General features: G+C 38.4%; 1 protein-coding gene across 6 annotated transcripts in view; it reads right to left on the bottom strand.

The window, feature by feature from the left end:
- Window positions 1-622: 622 nt before the first annotated feature.
- Window positions 623-25714, bottom strand: part of LOC116324278 (12S rRNA N4-methylcytidine methyltransferase) — a 50334-nt gene continuing 25242 nt past the window's right edge. For all 6 annotated transcript variants that reach the window (XM_031744859.2, XM_031744858.2, XM_039609908.1 and 3 more), the window contains 4 exons: window positions 21282-21418; window positions 9014-9205; window positions 6661-6839; window positions 623-1476 (listed from right to left, as the gene is read on the bottom strand). In XM_031744859.2, the coding sequence (XP_031600719.2) occupies window positions 1055-1476; window positions 6661-6839; window positions 9014-9205; window positions 21282-21418 (930 nt within the window). In that variant the 3' untranslated portion in view covers window positions 623-1054. The remainder of the gene's footprint in view (window positions 1477-6660; window positions 6840-9013; window positions 9206-21281; window positions 21419-25714) is intronic.

Raw genomic sequence — 25714 nt, 5'->3', positions numbered from 1 at the left:
CATTATGTGGGCTGCAAGTAGGGGTGACATGGGCCGCGAGATTGAGACCCAGGCATTAGAGTGTCTTAATGCGTGTTTCCACCGGCGTGGAATTACCAAAAAAAAGAGGGGACAGCCTAGCTTATGAAACAGGAAAATACCGCCGTGTAATCCCTTTATTTCAACAAAGTAACTGTATTCGGAATACCACCTTTTTAAACGGTAACTGTAACGGAATACAGTTACTCATATTTTGTATTTTAAATATGTAACGGCGGTACATGTATTCTGTTACTCCCCAACACTGTTGGACACATGACTCCGGTAAGGCAGACTGAGGTAACAACAGTTGACTAAAATATAAAGGCTAAGCGCTTATCAAGTTCCCTCCACACGGTTTACAAAGTGTCTTATTTTCCGTGACATCAAATGCGAAATGGCTCCATATGACTTCTCTTCCTCCCAAGCGTTGACATTTTGTCACATTTTCATGAGAAACAGAGAGCATGAGCGCTAGCTGTACCATTTACCAAAAAAATCTCATCTTACTTCACAAGATTACTTTTGATTGGATCACTTCCCCTAACTCCTCCCACCTTCATAACACGTTAATTCATTCTGATTGGACCTCGTCTCCCCAAAATATTTTCATCCATTTTTATTCATTTACCAAAATGTCACTACATTTCATCACAGTCTTTGTCCTCGTGCATTAGTCTTTCTTTACTTATCATCTTGTTTTTGTCAGGAAAAAAACAGGTTGTTGACAACAACTAGGCCTATGAAATCAACACTGGTAAACATTTGTTCTATTTAATTCAAAATTTTAACTGTAAATGATTTTTTTTTTTGTTCCTTACAAAGCAAATAGGAAACAGTACAATCACCTCATGTCTAAAGTCCACTTAGTAGCTTACAGTAACACACTGATCTCTGCTGAGCTCCTTTGTTACAAAGTGATACCAAATCTACTGAGATTTAACCCTGAGTCTTTGTAGAAGTTTAATTATGTTCAATGTAAAAAGCTCCAACTTTTTTTTACAACTTCTATTGTCTTATATTTAATGTCCAATAGTTATCGTCTGAGTGCTGCCCTGAGTTTGGAGGAGCGTCCTCGAGGATTCTCCTTAACGTCGTCTTTTTCTGGGGTGATCACTTTTCTTCGCAGAGGAAGCCAACAGACACTTCCGTCTCTTTTTTCATGCGATAGATTTTCCTTCTTGGTGCCTTGCTTCCTCTGGCTGAAGTGATCCAGATTAGATAAGTCATCTCCCCGCAGGAAACGTTTGACCAGTCTATCTTCTAGCGAATGAAAGGTGATAACACAGAGACGTCCGCTGGGTTTTAGCAACATCTGGGCAGCACACAGGCCAGCGTGAAGTTCATTCAGCTCATCATTCACAAAGATACGCAAGGCCTGGAAAGTCTTAGTGGCCACGTGTGCAGGTCTGTTGAGCCGGTCTTTACGTGCATAGACAACTGCAGGAGGAAACGATCCTGGAAACAAGAATTGGTCAGAGTTAATCTTACAACTTTAATGGTCCAATAATGATTTAATATAGCATTATTGCATTTTAATTCCAAATAAAAACAGAACAAATTAAACTAATAGTTTTACTAACTTGGTGACAACTTAAAGGTAGAGTTACACTTCTATCCAGTCACAAATTTCACACATTTTTATGCAGTTGAGTCAACTCTTTTAGGAAATATGCCTGAAAGGTTATAACAATAAATGTTAAAAAAAAAAAAAAAAATTATAATGACCAGTGGCAACCTTCAGAGCCATGCAGAAGTGGGAAAAAAAAAGCAGTTCCTCTAGGCCCCAATTGAGGCTACTTAGGCTACGTTCACACTGCAGGTCTTAATGCTCAATTCCAATTTTTTGATCAAATACGATTTTTTTGTCTGCTTGTTCACACTACAAATAAAATGCGACAGCAAACGCGCTCTAGTGTGAACCCTCAAAGCGGCCCGCATGCGCAAAAGAAGACGTCACACACAACACGTTGTTTAGACCCAGACCAAACAGTATAGTTTGACTGATGGCCCTTAATATAAAGACTTGTTTCAGACTTTACGTTTCCCAATTTTGCTTTAAGTTGTAAAGTTATTTTGTTATTTACACATGGCCTAATAATGATCCTTATCGCTGTTTTAGAGAGGAGCGGTGCTTCGAAGGATAGTTGCAGATTTCTGTCAGAATCTGCAGATTATACAGTACAAATAAAATGTTCACGTTTCTCCAACATTGTCTTCCAAACAGTTTCACTAACATCTACACTGGATGGCCAGGAAGCGTTCACGATGTCTTCTCGGGCACTGATAATTGGCGTCTGTCCTGTGTCAGTGACGTAAAAGACGGATTTAATGCGACATGACCGTTCAAACAGCAGTCGCTTTCTAAAACATCAGATATGTATCGGATTCAGTACCACATACGAAAGTGACCCAGATCGGATTTGAAAATATCGGATTTGTGCTGTTCACACTGTCATACCATGATCGGATATGGGTCGCATAGGGTCAAAAAAGTCGGATTTGATGCGCTTTCGCCTGCAGTGTGAACGTAGCCTTAGAGACTTACATGTCAAAGTGCCTAATTTTACTGCATAAAAAAAAAATCATACTGGTACAGATATAAAGAAAAATATATATTTTAAACCAAAGGCACCCGCGGTTGCCTTTGACGGTGCAAAACGTTTTGTCGACATTGTTGTGTTTGTTGGGGAGAAAACTTACAAACATACAGTACAGCACTTCAGAGTCACACTGCTAGCAATCGAAGATTTATGTAAATTTGACAAGCTGAATGCATTCTGTACTGTACAGGAGGCACGGCACGAGACTGATTGACAATGGTCTACAGCCAAAAGCTGCAGCATCAGAATCTGTGAGGTGTCGGCTTTCAGCCCCGACGGCATGTCTATGTACATGCTGTCGGGTGAACGATCGGCGCTTTGTGTTTGCATCTTTGTGTGGAATCCGTCTACCTGCTCTCATTTGCTGTTTTAGCTGTTTGGTGGTTGTTGAAATAGTTTTGTGAACTTTAACCTGAGATTCTGGCATTTCTGGCAAAATACATTTATATTTAAAAATATATTCAGGATTTAATGAATCGACATTGCGTTATTCAAGCTAAAATCAGTTTGATTTGATTTGATATTTTAAACCCACCCTTACTAGTGACCAGTGGTTCTCAGTGGTCTTTAGGCCTGTGTGACTGGGAAGCTGAACAGACAAGAGAAATACTGACAGGTAAAGCAGATCAAGCATAGCATCTTAAAAAAAGACTCAGTTCATGCCATAGTACTTATCTGCTAACACATTACCAATCTACACACTGATAGTTGTGACCTCAACAGCCCTCAGGCGTTATCCTTATGAGAATAACACTGAAAATGTTAAAATAACTCCCGGTATCCTCTCTCTTCAGGAAAATAAAAGAAACCCATTGAATGAAAACATTTCCCAGAATAAAATAAATCAAGCTGCCTTAACATTTCTACACTCTTGAATAATTTGCACCTGACTTTCAGAGGAAGAAATCTTTTTCTTACAAAACTTCTTGCACCCCTTTAATTTATTTGAGCCTGCAGTCCGATAAAATGCATGTGCCGTAAACTGCAGACACTCACCAAATGTTTAAAGCTTCCAGAGCAACTGCACTTACCAAACTATGCACGAGTAACATACAGGGTGCAGAATGCACAGAGCTAATGTGCAAATCAGTCATGTTAAATCAATCAAATCATGTGGGTATTAAAGCAAAAACTAAAAACTGATTATTTGCTGCATATTAAAGTTTCAAAATCTTTCTTTTTGCATTAAAACAAGTGAAGAGCTTTTGGTGCCTCTGACCAACCACAACACAGAAGAGACAAGAACAATTAGACACTTACATAGACCAAAAAAGAAACCGCAATAAATAGAGAAGTGAGTGATGTGGCATTTCTCTCCTCCTGCACTGAACAGCCCAAGGTGTGACTCACACTGCAATCAATACAATGCCTGCACAGCAAGGACCAGCCCAGGGCTAGCCTCACCAAGCCATGTGCACCCTCTCTAATTCATCTTTCAAAAGGTCCTGAAGACAGATCCATTGAGAACAGAAGAGATTATGATGTGTACATGAAGGAGAATCAGGTAGTTAAGAATGAACCAAAGCAATGTTAATGTTTTGGCAGATTTTAAATCAAAAAATCAAAATGTGATTTAACTACAAATTATCGATTTCGATTTAAGAGGTTTATTAAAAGTATTGCATTAGGTTAAAAAATTATCATAGGCATTCTTATACACACTTTTATACACAGTGTTTTTTACAGTAAGCTGTTTATACAGTTTTGCAGCATTTGACTGAATCTGACCAGAGAGTGTAGCCCTCCACACACAGTTCATCCTGCCTCCTCTATCAGCAGTCACATCATCACTCGGTTTCATCGGCAGCCACACATGCCCGTGCTATAACATTGACTCCACCATGTTTGACAGATGATGTGATATGTTTCAGATCATGAGCTGCTCCTCTGGGAAACAAAGAATGGGAGCGATCACGCCCTGTAGCCATGTCGCAGCTCCAATACGACGCAGCCACGCCCGGTTTATTCCCGGGCTTTAAACGTCACTTAATGTTTCTTCTATCAGCTTGTGCCGCCTAATGGCCGATTTATGCTCATCACATTGGTCGTTTTGTGCACTGACACGATGCCATAACACAACCACATTTACACCTGTCATTACAGGAGCTTTGTCCATTTGCAATATTTTCTGGGAATCCCTGTGCTCTTATATACGTGTGTCATATCAATTCAATTCCATTCAACACAAATTAAATTTTAAATATACAGCACCAAATCACGACAACAGTTGCCTCAAGGTGCTTCATATTGTAAGGCAAAGACCCTACAATAATACAAAATGCCTGTACAGGTGGACTTTCTCACAAAGTCTTGGCTCCTGCTCTTCCGTTGTGAAAACACCTGTAGCAGCAAATGTGCAAGTTTACGAAAATCAAGAGGTTCATAACTGGCCAAGACGACACCAAAGGGTGGTCAGCAATGTGATGTCACTTTTGTCATGCGGCGCCATTCATGAGGGTGAGAACTGCAAGCATAAATGGGCCCCCCTATGTTTTTGACCCCCATTTTCCAGCCCCCCCGTTTTTGAGATTGTGCGCCCCCTACAGTTTTAGAGAGCATTTTTAAACATTTTTAAATCTCTGTCGTAAATACAACAACCAATCAACTCTTAATCTAAAATTTAAAAAACAAAAAGCTTGTTGGAAAAATAAGGTTTGTAAATCAATTTATTAGTTAAAATAAATAAATTTCTAATTCAAAATTTATAAAGCTGAAAAGATCTTATGGTTCTGTTTGAAAAAGGAGGCACCCAACACACACACACACACACACACACACACACACACACACACACACACACACACACACACACACACACACACGGATATGTTCACTTTGTTGATATATGTTTTAATTCAAACTTTGAAGCATTTTCTGTGTTTGAAAAAGTTCTATGCAAATAAAGTTATTATTATTATTATTATGCTTTTATTCAGTCATCCTATTTTCTTTTTATTTGTTTAATATTTATTTTTATGCAACTCAAAAATTGGACTTTTAGGGCATTTTTTGTTTGATTTTTTGATCTGTGTGGTTAAGCATTGGTCTTAAATGCTTCATCTATTGTAGATCATTTCTATTTGGACCCATTAATGGATACAGATCCCGAATCCTGGTTCTTTATTTACCTATTGCTATAAAATTTCAGTAAATTAATGACTGAAAACAAATGAAAGTTAAAAACATTCTGCAGAACTTTTTTGTTGTGTCCATGTAAAAAAAAAAAAACTTTAAATATATTTGTGTATTGCTGAGTAATGTCTCACATTACCCCTTCAAGAAGAAAAGCATAAGCCCCTTGTCATGTATTCTGAAAATGACGCCGAGTATCACTGTCACAACTGGTCATAGAGCTCCCCCTGGAACTTTCTTAAAAAACCAGACCTCTTAGATTGTTCCCAATAAACACTGGTGGCAGCTCGCTTTGCTCTTCAAAAAGCATCAAACAGCTGCTCTTACTCACACCTGTTCTCCCAGGGTGACACTGACGCACATACTGCTCTGTGCAATAACTGTTGCAACGACATCTCTCCCATTCAGCATCTCAAATGTGGAGTCATAAGGCTTAAGAGAAAAAAAAAAGGAAAAAAAACAATCATCGAAGACAAATAATCTAACCCCGGTTGTATGCAACTCGTGTGTCGTTTGTGAGTGCATGTGGGTGTTTGCATTTGTGTCAGGTGTATGTCTGTATTTGTGAGCAAAGAAAAGATGGGGAAAAAAGAGGGGGAAAGGAAACAAAAAAGGTAGGCAGTGTGGAAGGAGAGAGATGGGCTCCTGCGTGTGAGTTAGGCATACATTTTATTCCAGCCATCTACAACTCAGTTTCTGCCTCATCTTTATCTCTCCAAGGATGGTGGAATAAAAACACCCAAAACAGAGGCAGAAGAGAGGATGATGACTGAGATCACAGTTCACGTAATTTTCTGAGACACACACGTCCCACTGGGAGACAGCCTTAATAACTCCACTCCTTTTTTATTTTCCCTTATAGCCTCCTGAATGCTGCAGGGAATTAATCAGGGTGGTGTCTATCTACCTGCAACCACACTGGCCAGCTGCTGTGTCCGGGTGATGGGGCTGACACGGCGTGCCTCCACAATGGCTGAAGCTATTTTCCTGGCGTGTCTTTCTTCCCCATATGCAGTGAGGATGGATGCAAGAGCCTGTTGATCTAAGGTATTCACAACGTCAGCGGCGCAGGGCATGTCGGGGTACCTACGCACAAAGAGAAGCCCAATTAAGTTGCTTGACGTCATGTCCTTGCTGACAGTGGTGAATCCTGACAACTCTGAGCTACAGCTGAAAACCTTTATGACAGTCATGAATAGAATGATTGTGAGGGAAGGAAAAGAGAAAAGCAGCTTTTGCATCAGCTTATAAAGGAGTTTCTTTGTGGATTATGCTGACATTTTAAAGTGATGCCGAAATGTTTCTGAAAATATTCGGGAAGGAATATGGATATTTCTATAAAATAATACATAAACACTGACACATTTTAGATAGATAAATGTTAAACATACTTTGTCTGCAATTAGGTTTCAGATCACAATGTAGTACATTTTACTACTTGGGAAATACATACTTTATTGGATAAGACCAAATGGGAGAAATTGATCTTTTGGTTTGGAAAATATCTCTTTGTGTAAGTTAAGAAAAACTGTCCCTCAATAGCACATTGGACAAAACACCCAATCATGCATCTGTTGTCTCCTGAAAGGTTTAGGCCCCAGTCACATGGACGTAAAGACAGGTCAGTGGCCTACTGGTGACAACAATTCACTTAAGAAAAATGGAAACATTACATCTACGATATAAAAACGTCTATCATTTCTTTCGTGGTGTCGCAAAATAAACTGTTTACGGCAATATTTTTTTCATCGTTTTGATGGTCACTCTAGTGGCTTATATTAATTTCTTAAAGTTCTCTCTTTCTCTTATATTTAATATAACCACACTACGGACGGACAAGCGCCTGTTTTTATGCGTTGTCGTTAGCAACAACGACGGTAAAACCATCGCGTGTCCGCTTGTTTATTTTCCACATAAACCTTTCACAATAAAGCTCAAGGTCCTGTTGAGACTTTTCAAAATAAACTGAATCACGTGAAAGAGTATGCAGAGTATTTACGGATGAGAAGCGAGAAAGAGCCGGTGCTAAAAAATAAACCTTTGACTCAAACGTTAGAACAGGCTTTTCCCCGCAGCACGCTGTGTAATAAATACTCACAAAGAAAATGGCGGCCGTTACAACTTATGGCTAAAAATGTATCGTTTCATGCATCGGTTAAAACACTCGACTCCAGGTACGCGACGCCCAGCTGGAAACACTTCACGCAAGTCGAGCTGCCCGAGATTCACAGAATTTACAGAAAATGTTAAATTTTTGTGATTTATATCGTTATCGGGATGATAGAGATCTTATATTGGGATATGAGATTTTGGTCATATCGCACAGCCCTACTTTTCACCACTGTAGCCAACACATTTTAACACGTTTTTGTGTGCCTCTGTTCACAGTTTCACTACAACTCAGAAAGTAGCTACAGTAGTTTGTAAACAGAGTTTCCCATGCATTCTAGAGCCAACCATGGCAATCAGTGTGTAACCACAGCAATTGCACCATATACCTCTTTGGGACAAAATTTACCTCGTGACTGCCAGCAACCACTTGCCAATCAGTCAGGGAACTCAAATGTAGTTAGCCCAGCCGCTAAGTGTGACTGAGGCTTTAGTACACTGACACTGACATCTGTGGAAGAATTGAATGTACGGTGTTTTTTTTAGGTTAGCCCAATCACAATCTCAGTGAATGAGTTCTTTGCCGAGATTGTGTAAAATGGGTATGTTAATGTCTACTAATTACAGTAAATTATCTAAAGAGTATAACTACAAAATTACCTAATTAAATCACAATGCTAGCTCACTTTTTACATATACCATCAGTTTACTTTTTGCCCTGTTACTGTGTACAAGTCCCGAGCACATCTCAGATAAACAATATAAAAAGAATAGGACTTTTGTTATGCAAAGTGATTTCATGCCTGGCATAGCCAGTTTCCTTGATCCGATTGGAGGTTTAGTTTTGCTTCACAAACAGTCTGCAAATGTTTAATGTAGGGACATGACAAAAGTTTTCTGGTGAACGCTTTCTTTAACATAACCACTAGAGGTTGACGGAAAATGGGTTTGTTTTTTCACACCTTCAGGTCATCACATATAGGAGAAACAAATAACATTAATTGGACCCATGCTGTTGGTAACCTATTTTACGTATGCCTTTTTGTACTATCTGCACTTTCACATTATTACATTGATTAACACTGCACAAGCGCTTCTGATTATCCAGCATATCACAATATGCCAATCAATGTATGTATCAAATCTTTTACCTGTCTCCATCCATTCTCATATCCAACGGTCCATCTTTGCTCAGGGAGAAGCCTCTTTCTGCCTCATCCATCTGCATGGAGGAACAGCCAGCATCCAACAGGACAGCATCAATGCTGCCTGGCTTAACGTCCATGTTTGACACCAGGTCTTCAAGCTCACTGAACCGGCCAAGTATTGGTTTCACACGACCACTGAGAAAGAATTAGGGAACGAAATAGTGTATTTAGAGACAAAGACAACTGAAGACATGATGGCTATTAAAAGACTGGAGAATGTGTTTCAGCTACATATAAAACATATGTAGCTGAAATCTAGTGCTTTAAAAAAAATGCTAACATTTCATTTTCATTTAGCTCAACAGCATTTGCTCCAGATCAAGGAAACCAGATATTAAACTGCTTGTTGCTTGTTAACGCAAATATCTAATCACACAGCAGCATCTTAAAGGATTTATGCATGTAGACATGGACAAGACAACTTGCTTAAGTTCAAATTGAGCATCAGAATAGGAAAGAAATGTGATTTAATAAGTAATAAGTGTGCGTGAGTGTGTGAAAGGTTTACATAAACAGTTGTTACAGAAAAAAATATTTTATAGTGTAATACAAAGAGATTATATTTGTAACCAAAGAAAATCCATAGTAAAGTGAAGAAGACCTACCTTCACAAATGCTTACAATGTGGAGACACATGAGTATTTCTAATACTATTGTGAAATGTGTTCCATATTTTACAAAAAGAAGTTGTATTACATAAGTTTATATTCTAAAATGTGTCTATTAACTAGACGAAATGTATAGTTAATGAGTTTATTAACTGATACGTAAAATGTAAGAAATATTTGTGGCTAACAGAAGCAGCTTACTGTCATGTGCATAAAGAGGGTAAAAAATGGTTAATCGTGAACATTAAAAAAAAAAAGTAGACCAAGAATACTTCCCTGAGGTACACCAATATCACAAACAGAGCAACAGTTCTTACCATCTTTTCTAGAGTTCTTTTAACCCTCTGGAGTGTAAGCAGGCATTAGTATACTGCAACTGTAACCCAAACCCTAACTTTAAACTATCAGCATTTAAAATTTTTGTTTTAATTAAACTGTTTTCCTAAATCTCAGCAAGCAGAGAACAACTAAATTCTTCATTCTGACACCCATCAAAAACCATTGAAATTTTTTCCCCAAAAGTTCATTACTGCCTTCCAAAACTTAGGATTAAATTAGGTTTAGCACTAGGGTTATAAATTTTATTTTCTTACTTTTCATTTCTTTTCTGATTTTGTTTGTTTTTTGGGGGGTTTTGTCACACCTGTCAGAGGCTAAAGGTTGTACTCACCCTTAGTCTGGGCCACGACCAAAGTAAGTGGCACAAACAAACACTGCTCTCTTTTTCTCACTTTATCAGACCTTAATGGCACAACTTCATCTGGTAAGAATGGTTAACAAACGAATCTTGCAAATCTTTGGGGCATAAACATGAATACATAAAATCTTAAAACAGCCCCCACACACAACATCTGGAGAGTGGTCGTTTTAAGCTGCCGAGTTCAAGAGGAGTATGACATACCAGCGAGTCACTGGCAACACATAAAAGCTTGAGTAGTTTTTTGTGAACCTTTTAAAAAATGAATCAGTTATTTTTACCCCCTTGGAGGCCGACTGTCTTTGCTAGCCTACTGAGATCCTTCGCCTTGTCTGACAGAGGAGACTCTGTGTACCGACTTCCTCATGCACGAGTGGTAAGATGCTTAAGCCACCTTCATGCATTTTTTATGTGACCTTTTAACATTGTGTGAACAAAGATGATGGCAGAAGAGAGCAACAGGAGTTAGCATCTATACATTAGGGGCAAAAGGTCGTATGCAGCCTTCCTCAGCTCCCAGATATATGAAAATACATTTCTAGTGAAGTTATTACTCATCAAAAAAAATGACCAAAATGTCAGATTGTCCTTTCCAAATGACAAAAAAACAATTTTGTAGGTTGCAGACTAACAGCAAAAAGCTAAGCAGCTCAAAATCTAAATTCATATGTTTCATACCACAAAAAGGCAATGGCTGCTCCACTTCTCTAAACCTCAACCAATAGTTTAGAATCAACATACTGCAATTGTTGCAACTGCATCTCTCCTTCTTGATTTAATTCCTTTAATGGTTTACATTTCCTCAGTTGTTTTTATTTATTACACTTGCCGCAGTTACATAAGCTACCAATGTCCATTTATTAATGTTTGGTTCAGCCTACATACTGCAGGGCATCACTTGTAAAACAAATGAAATTATCTGGAAAACTTTGTAGTTACAGAACTCTGTCTGCCTTTCTCTATTCCTTAAAAAGTATTGAGTATGAGCATTTACTGAAAAAAAAGAAAATATTTTGAAAACTCAGAAGAGAGAATGTTGGAATTATTGGCCCTTAGCAATCACACTGCAATAATATTTCAGTGTTTCAATGGTTGGGATAGCGTCAATAAGCTACGCTGCCCAGATTCTTTTTTTTGGGGGGGGACAAGCCTTAATGTTAGCTAGTGAAGCAAGCCTCTGCTCTTAAATGCACGCAAAGCACTTTCAAATGCCTTGTTAAATCTGATGTCTCACCCATCTTTGAAAAAAATCAGCAACCTGTGCACAAAGACTGAGTCACTGCTCTCAACACATGAACCACCATCTGGAGAAGGATGGTTAATTTCAGTCTATGCCTGCCGTGTGTAAGCTATACATCACAATAAGTGCTCACAGCTAATCAAAAACAACACGCTGCTACTAATTCTAACCCTCCCTCCATTTGTAAAGGACACATTTTCGACATGCATTGGTGCACTTAGGTATACATTTTAATCCACATAATAAAAATGCATGGTGATCAAAGCCTTGCAAGAGTGTTTTTTTGTCATTAGCTTTCCAACTGATGCTGCTGCTCTTTGGTTCCCTATAATTTTTATTCATTTTAGTTCATTTGCTTGATGTTTCTGAGACAGTACTCTTGCAACACCCATTCATTACCATTTATAAAAACGTTTATTTTTGATGACGATGATTATTATCAAATTTTTAAACAATCAAATCGTTGGACTATTTTCTATACAGGATAATCTGAGAGTGTTGTAAAAGTATGTATCAATAACATTATTCAAAATCTACATTGATGCAGTCGTGGTATTAATGACAATAACAGAAAGTCTGTATAAACAAAATGTAATTTGTTTTTGAACCGTCGCCAGCTCTGGTTGTGAGATTGTGATGAGTGTCAATAATAAATCAGATACTGCTGTAATCTGTGTAGTAACTGTTTATGTTTGCATGTATAGTATTGATTGATTGATTGATTGCAGTATTTTCACTACTATTGATTGCTGCCAGTAAGCTAAATTGGCCCTGAGGGGGCAATAAACTCTAGTAAGATAGTTTACTCAATTAGAAACTTGCCCTTTTTAGGTACATTACAGACTCCACCTTCCTCGAGATTAACTAGGGGCATTAAAAGAAGGAACACAAATTGACAGGTCCTCTATTTCAAAACCCACTGAAGACAAAATGGCAAGGGAGCATCTCACCCACACAGTCAGGGCCTTTCTTTGCTTTGCTGTTGTTATTCACTATCCCGCACAGTGATTAATTTGTTGGAAAATCTATAGTAAAGGCTTTGTTGTTTTCCCCCATCACCTGCACAATCCCTTTTTTGTTCTGCCTCCTCAGTAGCACTCTACCCACCATCTCCAATTTCTACTTTTTTTTTTTTTTTTTCATTTTTTAAAGTTGCAGTGTAAAAGATTTGGCAAGAGTTTCGAAACTCTTACAGTTAAGTTCAGTGGAGAACAGTGTGGCACTGCTTCAAAGCTATTTGCTAAATTTATCTGCAAAGGCAGCATATTAGGTGGCCATTTTCTCCATATGTTTCTCCATATCTTTGAGTAACTACATTACAAAGTTACTTATCCATCCATCCATCATTATTATTATTATTGTTACATATTATGTATGAGCAGCGACAAAGAAAGTAGTGGCTTAAAAAATATTAATATAGGATTGCAACATTTACCCATGACAACTATATTTGAGCTCGAGGTCAACATAACAAAATAATTTAGGCACATTTTATGTGACTATGTGACATGAGTATGTAAGTTGCTAATGAAATGCAGTTGTTTAATTCAGGGGTCCCCAATCCCAGTCCACGAGGGCCGGTGTCCCTGCAGGATTTAGATGTGTCCTTGATCCATCACAGCTGATTTAAATGGATAAATTACCTTCTCAACATGTCTTGAAGTTCTCCAGAGGCCTGGTAATGAACTAATCATGTGATTCAGGTGTGTTGACCCAGGGTGAGATCTAAAACCTGCAGGGACACCAGCCCTCGTGGACTGGGACTGGGGACCCCTGGTTTAATTGATCATCAGCAAGTGTGCACAGCTCTACAACAACAGAAGTTTTGGTAGTTTGCAGGTCTGGAGCATTCAGGTGTGTGTCAACACAATGCCAAAATCTTGCCCAGAGTGGACATCCCAGCAAATTCACGCCAAGGCCAGTCAGTGCAGTGTTCAGCTACATCTAAGACTCTACAAGCCTTAGTTAGCATGTTAAAGTTCATGTCAGTAGAATTTGAACAACACTGAATAAGTATGGCTGGTTTGCTAGGGCTGCTAGTTTTTACAAAACTTTGACCTGAACAAACCACAAGGCATCTGGAACAGTATCCTCACAGATGAGACCAACAAAGACATATCTAGACATAATGTACAGTGGCACATTTGCTGAAAACCAATCGTGGCATATCAGCACAAACCACCATGCAGTCACTGAGTAGACCATGAAACCTTCTATATACCAGTCTACATTCTAGAGTCAAAATATGAGGCCATTTGAGAGCTTAACAGCGTCAACGCGTTAGCACAGTTAGCACGTTAATGCTTTAGCGCCATGCAGGACTCGCACGGGCCGATGCGCGTTAACTCGCTAACGGGCATTTGCCGCGTTAATGCAGTTATGGCGTTAACGCCGTATTAACGAGATTAATGCTGACAGCACTAATGTATATATATGAAAAAGTTAGGTTTTTTGACTTAAAACCTAAAAGTTAACATAACATATCATAAACATAACCCTAAAAACATTTTCCCCTCCAGGTTTTACCTCCGCATCACATGCTCCTCGAGCCATGACAATATAAAATTTACAACTCACTCTTGGGTGACTACGCAATCAAGATTTCTGGCTTATCCCACCAGAGCATTTGAACAAATGTCATGCTAATTCACATTATGGTTACAGTAAGCCAATAAAAACAGTACACTTGCCTACATCTTTACTATAACAGTAGATGTGCCTGTCATCACACAGTTGAAATTGTAGTGAACTTCAACTGTGTAATTCCATCAGTGCAACAACAAAGTTGACTCATATGTTTCCCGGGCTGGCTATTGATTGGCTCTTTAGCTTTTCCTGGGTTTTATTATGTTATAATGTTTTGCACAAAGTATTGAGAGCTGCTGAAAACTGTCTGATGTAAGTGCAGTTATATGTCTCTACCTCCTGCAGCTTCTGCATCTTTTCCAGGTGAGTGGCACTTCATGTTAAGTGAGCCATTTACCTTTGTAACAGCTACCATGATTTCAGGTAAAATTCTCTGAACGATTGTCTTATTTTTCCCTTGCATGTTTTGAAAAAAGAAGAAGAAGAAATAAATACTGGACTGCTTAATAACTGCATGCTAGTTTGGAAAATTTTCACTTTATTAATTTCACTTTGCAGCTTATGTAACTGCATTAAATTCAGTTATACTGTGAAATAACTTGCATCATCTTGTGCAGCAGCAGTGCTTCCTCTAATCCCTGGGGGGGAAAAGGCATGAACTAGATTAGAAATGTTGCAACTATTACCTAAGATGCATTTAAACCTAAGGTTTAACCTAAGTATGTATTCCCTGTCTCTCTCTATCTGTAAAGCAAAGTTATAAAGAAGCGCAGCATAAAGTAAAAGGATGACAGCAACGCTAACCTGCGCAGTGATGTGCAACGACATTCTGCATGATTTGATTAATGAAGAATGTGATTAGTGGTTTCATAGAAAATAAAATAAACATGAAATATTTGTTTGGCCAGTAATTAACTCTGCCCACAAGAGTAAGCTCAGTTTTTAATTGTTTTCTGTCTTTTATTAGGTTAAACGACTTGGTTATCAAACATAATTTGGTTAGTTAACAAAAATGAGCTATGGCTATATCCTATTCCATTGTACGTGTGTCAAGACAGCAAACTCTAACTGGAAAACTATGCTTTCTTTAACCCAGTTCAATTTTCTGTGCCAGATTAAAAAAAAAAAAAAAAAAAAACTACAAAGAAAACTTGACCTATTTAGTCTTGCTCCTTAAATTAGGGCAGCAAGCACAAAGGTTGCAAATTGACAATAGGTCAAAAGTAGTGACATTCTCTCCCCCGAATGCAAATTCTACAAATGTTGTGCTCTTGTTAGCCCAGCCCCTAACCTTTTTAGACCGCTGCCCCTGCAACCAGGTCCAGGATAAGCAGCATAACATGGATGGATGGATGGATTTTAAGGTGTCATTTTTTAAAACTCTGTGTTTTATAATCAGTATACGCTAGGCCCACTAGGAGTGGATCTTTTTCTTTTTTCAAAAGAAGTATTTCAATGCCAATGTTTCCTTTTAAGTTCAAGGTTTGTTTTCAATGCCAATTTTTAGTTTCTGCACCAAAATTAACCATCACTGTGCTGTTGTTCTTTAACATGTTTTTATAAGCCAGTGAAGGATTTAAAAATATGCAAAACAGTTACATAAGATTTCTAAATTATTAACTTCTTTATGTGGCTTAGACACAGAGTTGGAGACATAAATGCCTTATATAAGGTCTTTTATTATTAAAGAGGACAAGTTTCAGTGGTGTATGTGCTGAGGTTCAAGTGGGCTCATAATTGCTTAAGAGATCTGAACTATTTATAGCTGTAGCATCGTACAACATTGACATGCCTTTGTTTTTTGTTATTCTGGCATCTCAGTGGATCAACCTGAACCCATTATGCATCATTTTCAGTTTTACAGTAGTTTTGGATTATTGACAGTTCTAAAATTCTTTATTTATCTTATACATGGTTGTAGTTCATATCTTCTGGTAATTCATTGCCTGAAACAAGCAGCTTAAGCGCCTCTCCTTTTAAAGGAACCATCCCTTTCACATTCTTATGAGTGGCTGCTGATTGTAAGCGAACGGTTTGAAAAGTAAGTGGGTGGGGTTGCTTTGTTCACTGCTAACCCTGCATGCCTTGTGAAGATACATCCACTCACCAGCCACCTTATAAGCCCCACCTGTTCCAACTCATTGTTTATGTGAATATCTAGTCAGTCAATCACATATCAGCAGTGTGAAGCATTTAGGCATGTAGCCATGGTCAAGTTGATTTGCTGAAGTTGCTGATAATCAGAATGAAGAAGAAAGGTGACTGAAGTGACTTTGAACATGTCATGGTTGTTCATGCCAGATGGCTGGTCTGAGTATTTTAGAAACTGCTGATCTACTGGAATGTTTTTTGCACATTCTACCACACAACCATCTCTAGAGTTCACACAGAATAGTCTGAAAAAAGGAAGGCAGCGGTAACTCAAATAACCACTTGTTACAGCCAAGGTATCCAGAAAAGCATCTCTGAATGTGCAAGACTGTGATCTTTGAAGCTGATGGGCTACAGCAGCAGAAGACCCTACTAAGGGCCACTCCAGTCAGTCTAAGCTTTCTGTTCTTAGCTAAGAGTAGCTAAGACTCAGCAATATTTGACAAGAGAAGATTGGAAAATTATTGCATAAACAACATAAAAGCATGGCTCCATCCTCGCTTGTGACAATGGCTGAGGCTGGTGCTGGTTATGTAATGGTGTGGAGGATATTTTCTTGGCACATTTTGAGCCAACTAAGCATTGTTTCAACGCCTACCTGAGTATTGTTGCTGACCATGTCCATCTCTTTAGAATCATCCTGCATTAACCAGGACAATGTGCCACCTCCCAAAGCTCAAATCAACTCAAACTGTTGACCAAAATCTAAATGTGGGCCAAAAAATAGTGGCTGGTGAGTGTATTTCACCTCCGGTCGTACAGTAATAATATAACAGGTCAACTTTAATTAGAGTACAAACAAAATATGAATTGTCACTTTGTATGTGTGTGTTTTTTTTCTTTGGGGGGGGGGGGCATTACAGATGAACTATGTTAGGCTTGTGTGCTATTCCCCTCCAGTATCTCAGCTTTTTTCTTATCTCTCTCATTCTAATGACCACAATATGAACATATGGGTTTTTTTTGTTGAAGCTGAAACCTCATCTCCTATATTTTATCCTGCCAGGTCGCACTGCCCTGAGTGAATTTGCATCTGATTGTGCCTTTTCATTTCACCTTGTATGCATTCACACCATCTCCACATCTTCCTTGTGTTCTGCCTGAACACAAATGGGTCTAGATTAAATCCCCTTTAAGATCTTTTCATGTTGTATTTGATAAATATACACATTTCAGTGAAGAAAACACAAAAGTCATGCTATGGTGAAGCTGAATTTGAATTTAAAATTACTTTTAATTATCCACTTACTACTTTTATAAGCTCTAAAATGTTAGGGATGATATTCACTCATTCACCTTATGAGTGAGTCATTTCCTTTAATTAATTGAAAAAAATAGGTATACTTTTCTAATATTATATTTAAGTCTTTTCATAAAATACTTTCTCAAAACAGCTTTATACTGTATCCATCAAACTGTCAAAATAGGTGACAATGATATTTTTCTTTCTGCCTTTTCTGAGGTCAGTACTGAATCTTGTTTTTTTTCAGAAATCATTCCTTCACTAAATATTTTTCTCCCATTAGCTTCTTCCTGTCCATCTGCAGTAAGGCTACCATCGGTGAGGACATCAGCAGCCTTCACAGCACCCTCAGTTTGAGCGCATGCTCATTCAGCATCATGCTGCTTCTTCACAAATCAAGCCTGAAATATTCCCTTGTGTTGACCTGCTCAGTTCCTTTACCTGCGTCACTGAAGCCTAAGACAAGATGGTGATTGATTGCTTTCAGCAGGGGACCGGTGATGGAAATATCTACAGTCCAGTGGAGGAAAAAAACAGAAGAGGGATACAAACACAGAGAGGCTAGCCTTTAGAAATGACTCTTTTATTTTTAACTAAATTACCCCAGATGACCCAGAGATGGTTATAAAAGACCTCTCTCTGACTTATTTATGTACTGTTAAAGCCATGGGAAAATATTGAATCGTGAAGTTTCTCCTGCCCCCCTGCTTCCCCACTTTAATTTCATCGTCTTTACTTCCTGGCTGACAAGCTAATTTCTGCATAGTTAGGAAATGCGAACACGACATGAGTTTCTAAACATGGAAATCAGCACTTCCCTCCATGCCGTCTATGATGTACGACTGATTGATTGATTGAGGTTATCGCATGGCTACAGAGAACTCAGAGAACTGCCGACGTGTGGGCTATACTGAGCAATACAAACACTATTACACTTAGCTGGGAAGAGCAAAACAAGAGATGACATGCAAGAATGAAGAGAGAAATTAAAAAAGATTTTTTGCAGCAAAATAACAGCCATTATTATTATTATTATTATTATTATTATCATTATTATTATCATTATTATTATTATCAGTGATACCAAACATCTTTTTTGGCATGGTTTGCTGATGGAGGTAAAAGTAGGTCTCTGTGGCAGTCACTCCTTGTATATCATAATCTAACTAACATTTCTTATTATAAGTAGCCTGGGAATATTTACATCATTTACATTTTTGAAACAGTTAACCAAACCGACAGCTTGGGTAGCTTAGAAGGACGTAAATTCAAGTTTGTGCATTTTATGAATTGTGAAGTGTTTTGGTGAGTTGTATGCATTTAAATGCATAGCACTAGTCCTTGCACTGTTTTAATGCAGGACTATTCTCCCAATAAGCTCTGGTTGACTTCACCCATGAAAAACAGCAACAAAAATGGCAAAATGCCTAGATGAAATCAATGTAGGTCTCCAAGGTGTTGCTAATTTTTTCAGTAGTAAAATAAACCAAACAAAAGTCAGCATCTTTTATACTGGTTAAAAATTACACCTACTACTTTATTTCTACTTTATTCCCAAAATGACCGCTAATATTTAAACTCAAGCACCGAGCTGACAGCACAACTAAAGCGGCTTGTGCCAAATACAAAATGCTGGGTCCGTTTTTTGGACACTTTTTGTAGTTTTAACGACCAAAAGTAATACTGCCGATCTGTTACAACACTAACGAACAAAAATATCCTGTCTGTGTGTGGGTTTGTGTGTACATATTCATTAATCCTAATTGAGGGAAAATGTTTCATGAATTGTCTTTTTTTTTTTTATGTAAAGTCATATCACCCAGCCTTAACTGAAAACATCTGCACCAACCAGTACTGTTGTAACTATTGTTAAAAATGGATGCCTCTTAAATGATTGTTTTTAATTTTCCCCCCATTGCATTGAAAATGGTATTAAGTATTGAGTATTTTCCAGGGTATCTCTACTGTTTGAAATTATAGTATTGTAAAAACCCTAATTCATCCACATATTAGTATAGGCTCACCTTTAACTGCAGATCTGACAAATCTCCAATGTAAAACCTTTAAATATAATTTCATTTAATGTGGCGATCTTCAAACAAACAACATATAAGAGTGAAAAGGAAAAAACAAAAGAAGAATCGACTGAATAACAAAAGCAGAAAAGAGCTACAGCCTTAGAGGAGGGAAACTGTTCTTATAAAAATATTTTAAATAAGCCAAATAAAGACAGAGAGTCAATATGTGCAGGTAAACTCTAAGAAAATGGGCTTCATGTGTCAAAGCATTCAGAGCCTACTACCCATGATGTGACAGGCAACATGGCACTCGGTGTAAATCAACAAAGAGCACAGAGCATGCAAACAGTTCAGATCTCATTTCATATCAGTCTGTTTCACCATATATGTACATGTAAATCCAATGTTTGACTTTTCAATGACGTGCTGTGCCTTTTCAGATTTATAACATGTACTGTGGGCACAACTACTGCAGAGCTTCGAGCGGAGGGAAGTCATAGCAACAAGAAGAATGATGCAGAGAATAGCAAGGCTCAACATGCAGGAGACAAATCCCATTAAGTACACGGGTGAATATTATTCAGGAAAAGAGATTTACCTTCATAAGCTGACGATTTTGAAATGTTTGGACTTGAAATTGTTCTCTCTGTGCTGTAAAACTGGGTTCAGACTGACACGAAACTCAACAGTTTGTACTGAGGTTAGACTTTCCTCAAGACACGGGAGTGCAGAGGAGAGAAAAATCCTCTAACCCTGTTGTGTGGATGCACTCGTGGGCTGCCAGGGTCTTTTACTCAGGCTTCCAATAATATTGGTTAATTGCTAGATTTCTCTAGCCTCTCTCAACTTGCATCACGAGTAGGCGTGGAAGAGTTTACAGCAGGGGTATATTGCTGCTGACAGAATACAGTGTTCTCATTCTCTCTCTCTCTCTTAATTGTCATTCCCCGCTCACAGGCACATTTCTCTGGCAGATTCCCTTGAGAGAGGTTTCCCAGAATCTACGTAAAGGATTCCTTCCCACGCCATGGTCTTAGGAACATCTTATTTTCATCCACCCGCGCTTTGCTCATGCACACACACACACACTCCCTCTCACCCTGGCATTGTGTCCTCGTGTCTCCCTGCTCGCTCTTATATTTTCATTTTCTCTCTCTCTCTTGTTTTTTTTGCCTCTCTCTCTCTCTCTCTCTCTCCCTCTCTCTCTCTCTCCATTTTTAACCCCCACCCCCCCACCAATAACTTATAGATCCTCTGTGGGAGGTAGCATCTCCCTCACACAGCAGGCGTGGGCCCTTACTCTGACAAATTACATGCTGGGCCCACCAGCTTTGCGTGGGGGGAGAAAAGCTTTAAGTTAAGAAGGAAGAATGGCTCTGATTGGACAGTGGAACTCAGGGGCTGTATCTTGGCAAGCAGTATTTGATCGGGCTCAGGGAAGAAGTGAGAAAGTACAGGGAGAGCTGCAACACCGTATATCAAACCCACAGTATCCTTTAAGAAATGACCACAAACCACACACTGCTTAAAATTGTCAAGCTGTCAGCTATAACAACAAAAACTGATGGCCAAACATTAGCCATGATAAGGTATAAACATTTGTCTCAACAGTGTGTAGCTTGAAGCTTCAACTTTGGTCTAGTTGATCTTTCTCAATAAATCACTTACAAGTGTTCCTTGGCTAACTGCTGGGCCAGAGAAATTGCTGTGGGATCTCGATCTAAGGCCAGGACCGTGACTTCGGGAACTGTGCTCAGAATTGCTTTGGTATGACCACCACCTCCAAATGTCATGTCCAGCACCACCTACATGTGAGAAAGCACAAGCACAGTTCTCACAACATGACTCCATATACGTGAATCATCTTTTATCATCACAATGTTAGTTCATCATTTAAGTGTTTAACTCACTGTGGTGCACTGACATGTATCATGCATAGGCACCCACATTTTCACACATTGTCACCTTCCATTGTAGTCTGTGACACCATCTAGATCTGTATGGTAAAAAAGTTCTGATTGGAGGAACTCCCCAGCCTCTTTATCAAGTTTAAAGTCTTTACCTCAAGAACTATGGTACCAACAACAATAGAGTGTGTGTTTATCCACATCACTTTTGAAGCACTTACCTGATTTTTAAAAATGAGGTCTAGGTTTTATATCATCAAACACATTTTAATATTACACAAAGATTACCATGGTAAATACAAAATGCAGTTTTTTACATGATGATTTCATTAATTAATGGGGAAAAAAGTTAACCCAACCCACCTGGCTCTATGTGAAAAAAGTAATTGTCCCCAAAACCTAATAATGGGTTGTGCTAACCTCAGAGGCAAGAACTGCAATCAAGGAGTTGTTCATAATGTGCAATGAGTCATTGAGTTTGGCCCCATTATCCTTGCAAAATTGTTTGAATTCAGGGTGGAGGGAGGGTTTTCGATCAGGAATGGCCTGTTTAAATTCATGTCAAAACATCTCAACTTGATATAAGTCCGGAGTTTGAATCAGCCACTCCAAAAACTTTATTTTGTGTTATTTTTCCATTGAGAGATGGCTTGGTGGTATGTTTCCCTTCATTGTTCAGTTGCATAACCCAAGTGTGCTTGAGTTCATGAAACAAACTGATAGCTGGACATTCTCCTTCAGGATTTTCTGGTAGAAAGCAAAATTCATGGTTCCATTAATTACAATAAATCGTCCAGGTCCTGAAGCAGTAAAGCAGTCCCAGACCATCACACTACCATGTTTGACTGTTCAAGTTTTGCCTCATTGGTCCCAAGAGTATTTTCCCAAAAGTTTGGGTGATTAACATTTGGTAGGCTCCTGGGAAAGTTCAACACTGTTCCAAGTTTTCTCCATTTGTGTATAAGAGCTCTCACTGTGGTTCACTGGAGTTCCGAACCCTTAGAAATGACTTTGTAACTCTTTCCAGACTGATAGATGTCAGTGGCTTTGGTCCTTTTTTAACATCTTTTACCCTTCTTCACTTTGTCAGACAGCTTCTATTTAAGTGATTACTTGATCCAATAGGTCTGGCAGTAAGCAGGCATGGGTGTGGTAAGGGAAACTGAACTCCATTTTACAAAAATGTGATTAGTCACAGTTAATTCATAACTATAGGGGTGAATTATCTTTCACACAGGACTAGTTTGGATAATCGTTTCACCTTAATAAATGAAATTATCATTTTAAAAAACCTTAAAAAAAAAACAGGAAGGGGGAAAATACCTTTTAACAGCACTGTATGAATGCATTATAGCTCAGACAAAGCCTTCAAAAGAATTCATTTGAATTTTTCACATTCAGTTTGGGGCAATCAAATTTAGCAATAAAGACGTTAAAAAGGAAGTGATTTCACGACAGTCACAACACACTGAGGTTTGTTGTAATTAATAAAAAAATATTTTTCCCCCATCATGGAATAACAACATTAAAGCTAAAATTTACATAAGCCGTAAGGTCAAGGTAAACATGCTCAGTATATACATATAAAACTAACATTTATCCGAGGTATCCTGTACCTGGACTTGTTTCAAAGTAAGGTTGGGCGATATGTAAAAGTTTTCCAACCGACAATCGTCAGTCCAATAAATGACGATAAAGGCAATATACTAGTGCAGGCGCAGACTTTTTGATGGGTGGAGCAAGGTAATCATGTGTGGACTGATTTGCGCATTTAGAATTTATACATTTTGTTTGGAGGGAATATTTTACCTTCTTTTCTTGTTTGTTTCAGTATTAATATAGCTACTTTTTGGATTCTTCATTTATTTATTTATTTATTTGAGAAGCCAGTTTCTGTTTGTTTCCCTCCCCACCATTGTGGGTTTTTTTTAAAAATTTAAATAAAATGGTTTTTGTTTTTTTCTGAACATTTAAACAGCAGGAGGTAGCTGTTTTCAGCAACAAAGCTCTGATAAACTGGATGTGACGATGTGCTAATGCAAATGTATTCATGTTAGCCTTAGAGTCTAAATTACACTGTAAGAACCTTTTGGAAAGCTCTTACGCATTTGACTTGATACTTGCAGTTATGGAAATGCCTGAAAACAAATATAAACACTTCACCAAATCCTGTAATTCAAGGTAACTGAACCAAAATTAATGGAAGTGCTGTTATTATGTTAATGCACACGACCTTAATCCTCACACAACAGACTCTTTCATCATACAACTGCCTTGATGAAGAGAACACTCCCAAGTCGCTCCCATAGGAATCTTTCTCATCTCTACCAACCTTCTTATCAATCCAATTCATGAGATTACCTGATTAAATAAAGACCCTATATGTACTGTTTATCAGTGGTGAAGCAAACTTGACATGCATCATAATTTGAGAAGCTATAGACACATTCAGCCTGCAGTTTCCAGTTAAAAGAGTTACTCACTGTTTTGTGTGTCCTAAAGAGACCTTAACCTCAGCCTTTTTTTTCAACTTATAAACCTCTTTGCTTTCTTTTCCCTCGATATTGCAATGTTCTGCTGATAGACAATAATTGTGTCATACACACACACACACACACACACTAGTGCTCAGCATGCATGTACAAGACACCATCAGAGAGGCCCTAATGGATCGTGTCTCATCGTCAATTTAGTTGTGAAGTCATGGCCTTAACAGTCAGCTCAATCGCTGTTAGTGCGCTCTTTGTTTCAAGTGCAGCAGGGAAGCACTATAGTAATAAGGCTGCAGGAATCCCTGTAAACCAGAAGAGTCAAACTCAGTTCTCGGGCTGCACGCAGGCCGATTCGATCTCCACCACTCCTTTACAGTATGAGCTGTTTTAACAAAAACTAGGTGCAGTTTCAACATTATGTCTATTCAATCATTCTACTTTGATCACAAAGAAATGCTATAACGCATCAGCAGGACACAGTGGTTTAACCACCTTACTTTGGCGTGGTATGAAAAACTTCTTTGTCAGTAAGAAGACTGTAAAAGTGAGGATGATTCAGACCTCTGACTTGGATTAAATTAACAGTTCAGACAACTAATCTCATGATGTGATCCATTCTTAACAACTTATACCCTCCTTTCTGCAATTTTCACACTTTTCAGAGCCAGCCTGGGGACCAGATTGGACCTTTTGGCAGGCCAGAACTGCTGTGAAGTCACCATACACTACCTGCAAACCGTTTCATCGACGAACAGTGTCTTTCAGTTCTTGATGTAAAAAAAGACCAAGTCAGAAAGATGAGAAAGTGAAAAAACTATTGCCTTGATTTCATTGTGATAATGTTTCTCAGCTTTTTTAGCACACAAGTTTCTGTTTGCTCCATAAACCAACTCTTATTCTATTTCACTTTTTTTTAAAGGACTTTAAGAGAAGACAAACAAAGGGAAATTGTGTTTGAACGTTTGTTAAAAATATTAATCATCCACTTCAAAATAATCTCATATGTGGATGTCAGTGGTTTTTATTTTAAATTTTATTAATCAAGTATTGAGAGCGGGGCAGTCAGGAAATGTTTCACAAAAGATATATGTAACGCTTATCGACCATTCTGCGGGGTCTTTGCTGTTACCAGCTGTATCAACTAAATAAGACATGCAAAAAAAAGAAAAGCTCTCCTATCCAGACATTTTTCCTTATATATTCTTGACTGAGCCTGCTACAAAAAAAGGAAAAAAAAAAAGAAATCACAGCCTGTTCAATCAGTGTCTGAATGGTCTGAGACTGTCTGAATAATTTGCTGGATTATCTTTTACTTTTCATCTTCTACATGTCTGCTCAGTGATTTATTATAATGTCAGCAAATGGTGGGGAACAGATGTAAAAGGACACAAAAGGAAATGCCAGCTATTTCCCACAAAAACATTAAACATGTCGATTGATAGTGACGTTGAAGGTGGGGTGTGTGCGTGCATGTGTGAGGGAAGAAGTGATCAATGGCGGTTCCCTCTCCTTTCCAGCGCACAGCAGCAGATGGGGAGGGGGTGTGGGCTAGTGGGATGAGTCACACGCATAATGAACTTGCCTGTTGTGCTATTCAATACAAAAAAGGAAAACGAAAACAGAAACACAAACAGCAAAAGTAGGCTGGCTTTTATCAAACAGTCGACACAAGCAACCGGGAGACAAACTGGTCCTCTGCTGG

This window comes from Oreochromis aureus, linkage group 1 (assembly GCF_013358895.1).
Source record: "Oreochromis aureus strain Israel breed Guangdong linkage group 1, ZZ_aureus, whole genome shotgun sequence".
In the NCBI taxonomy this organism is placed as follows: domain Eukaryota; kingdom Metazoa; phylum Chordata; class Actinopteri; order Cichliformes; family Cichlidae; genus Oreochromis; species Oreochromis aureus.
Note: the sequence above shows the minus strand (reverse complement) of the source record. Positions and strands in the feature narration are given on the sequence as shown.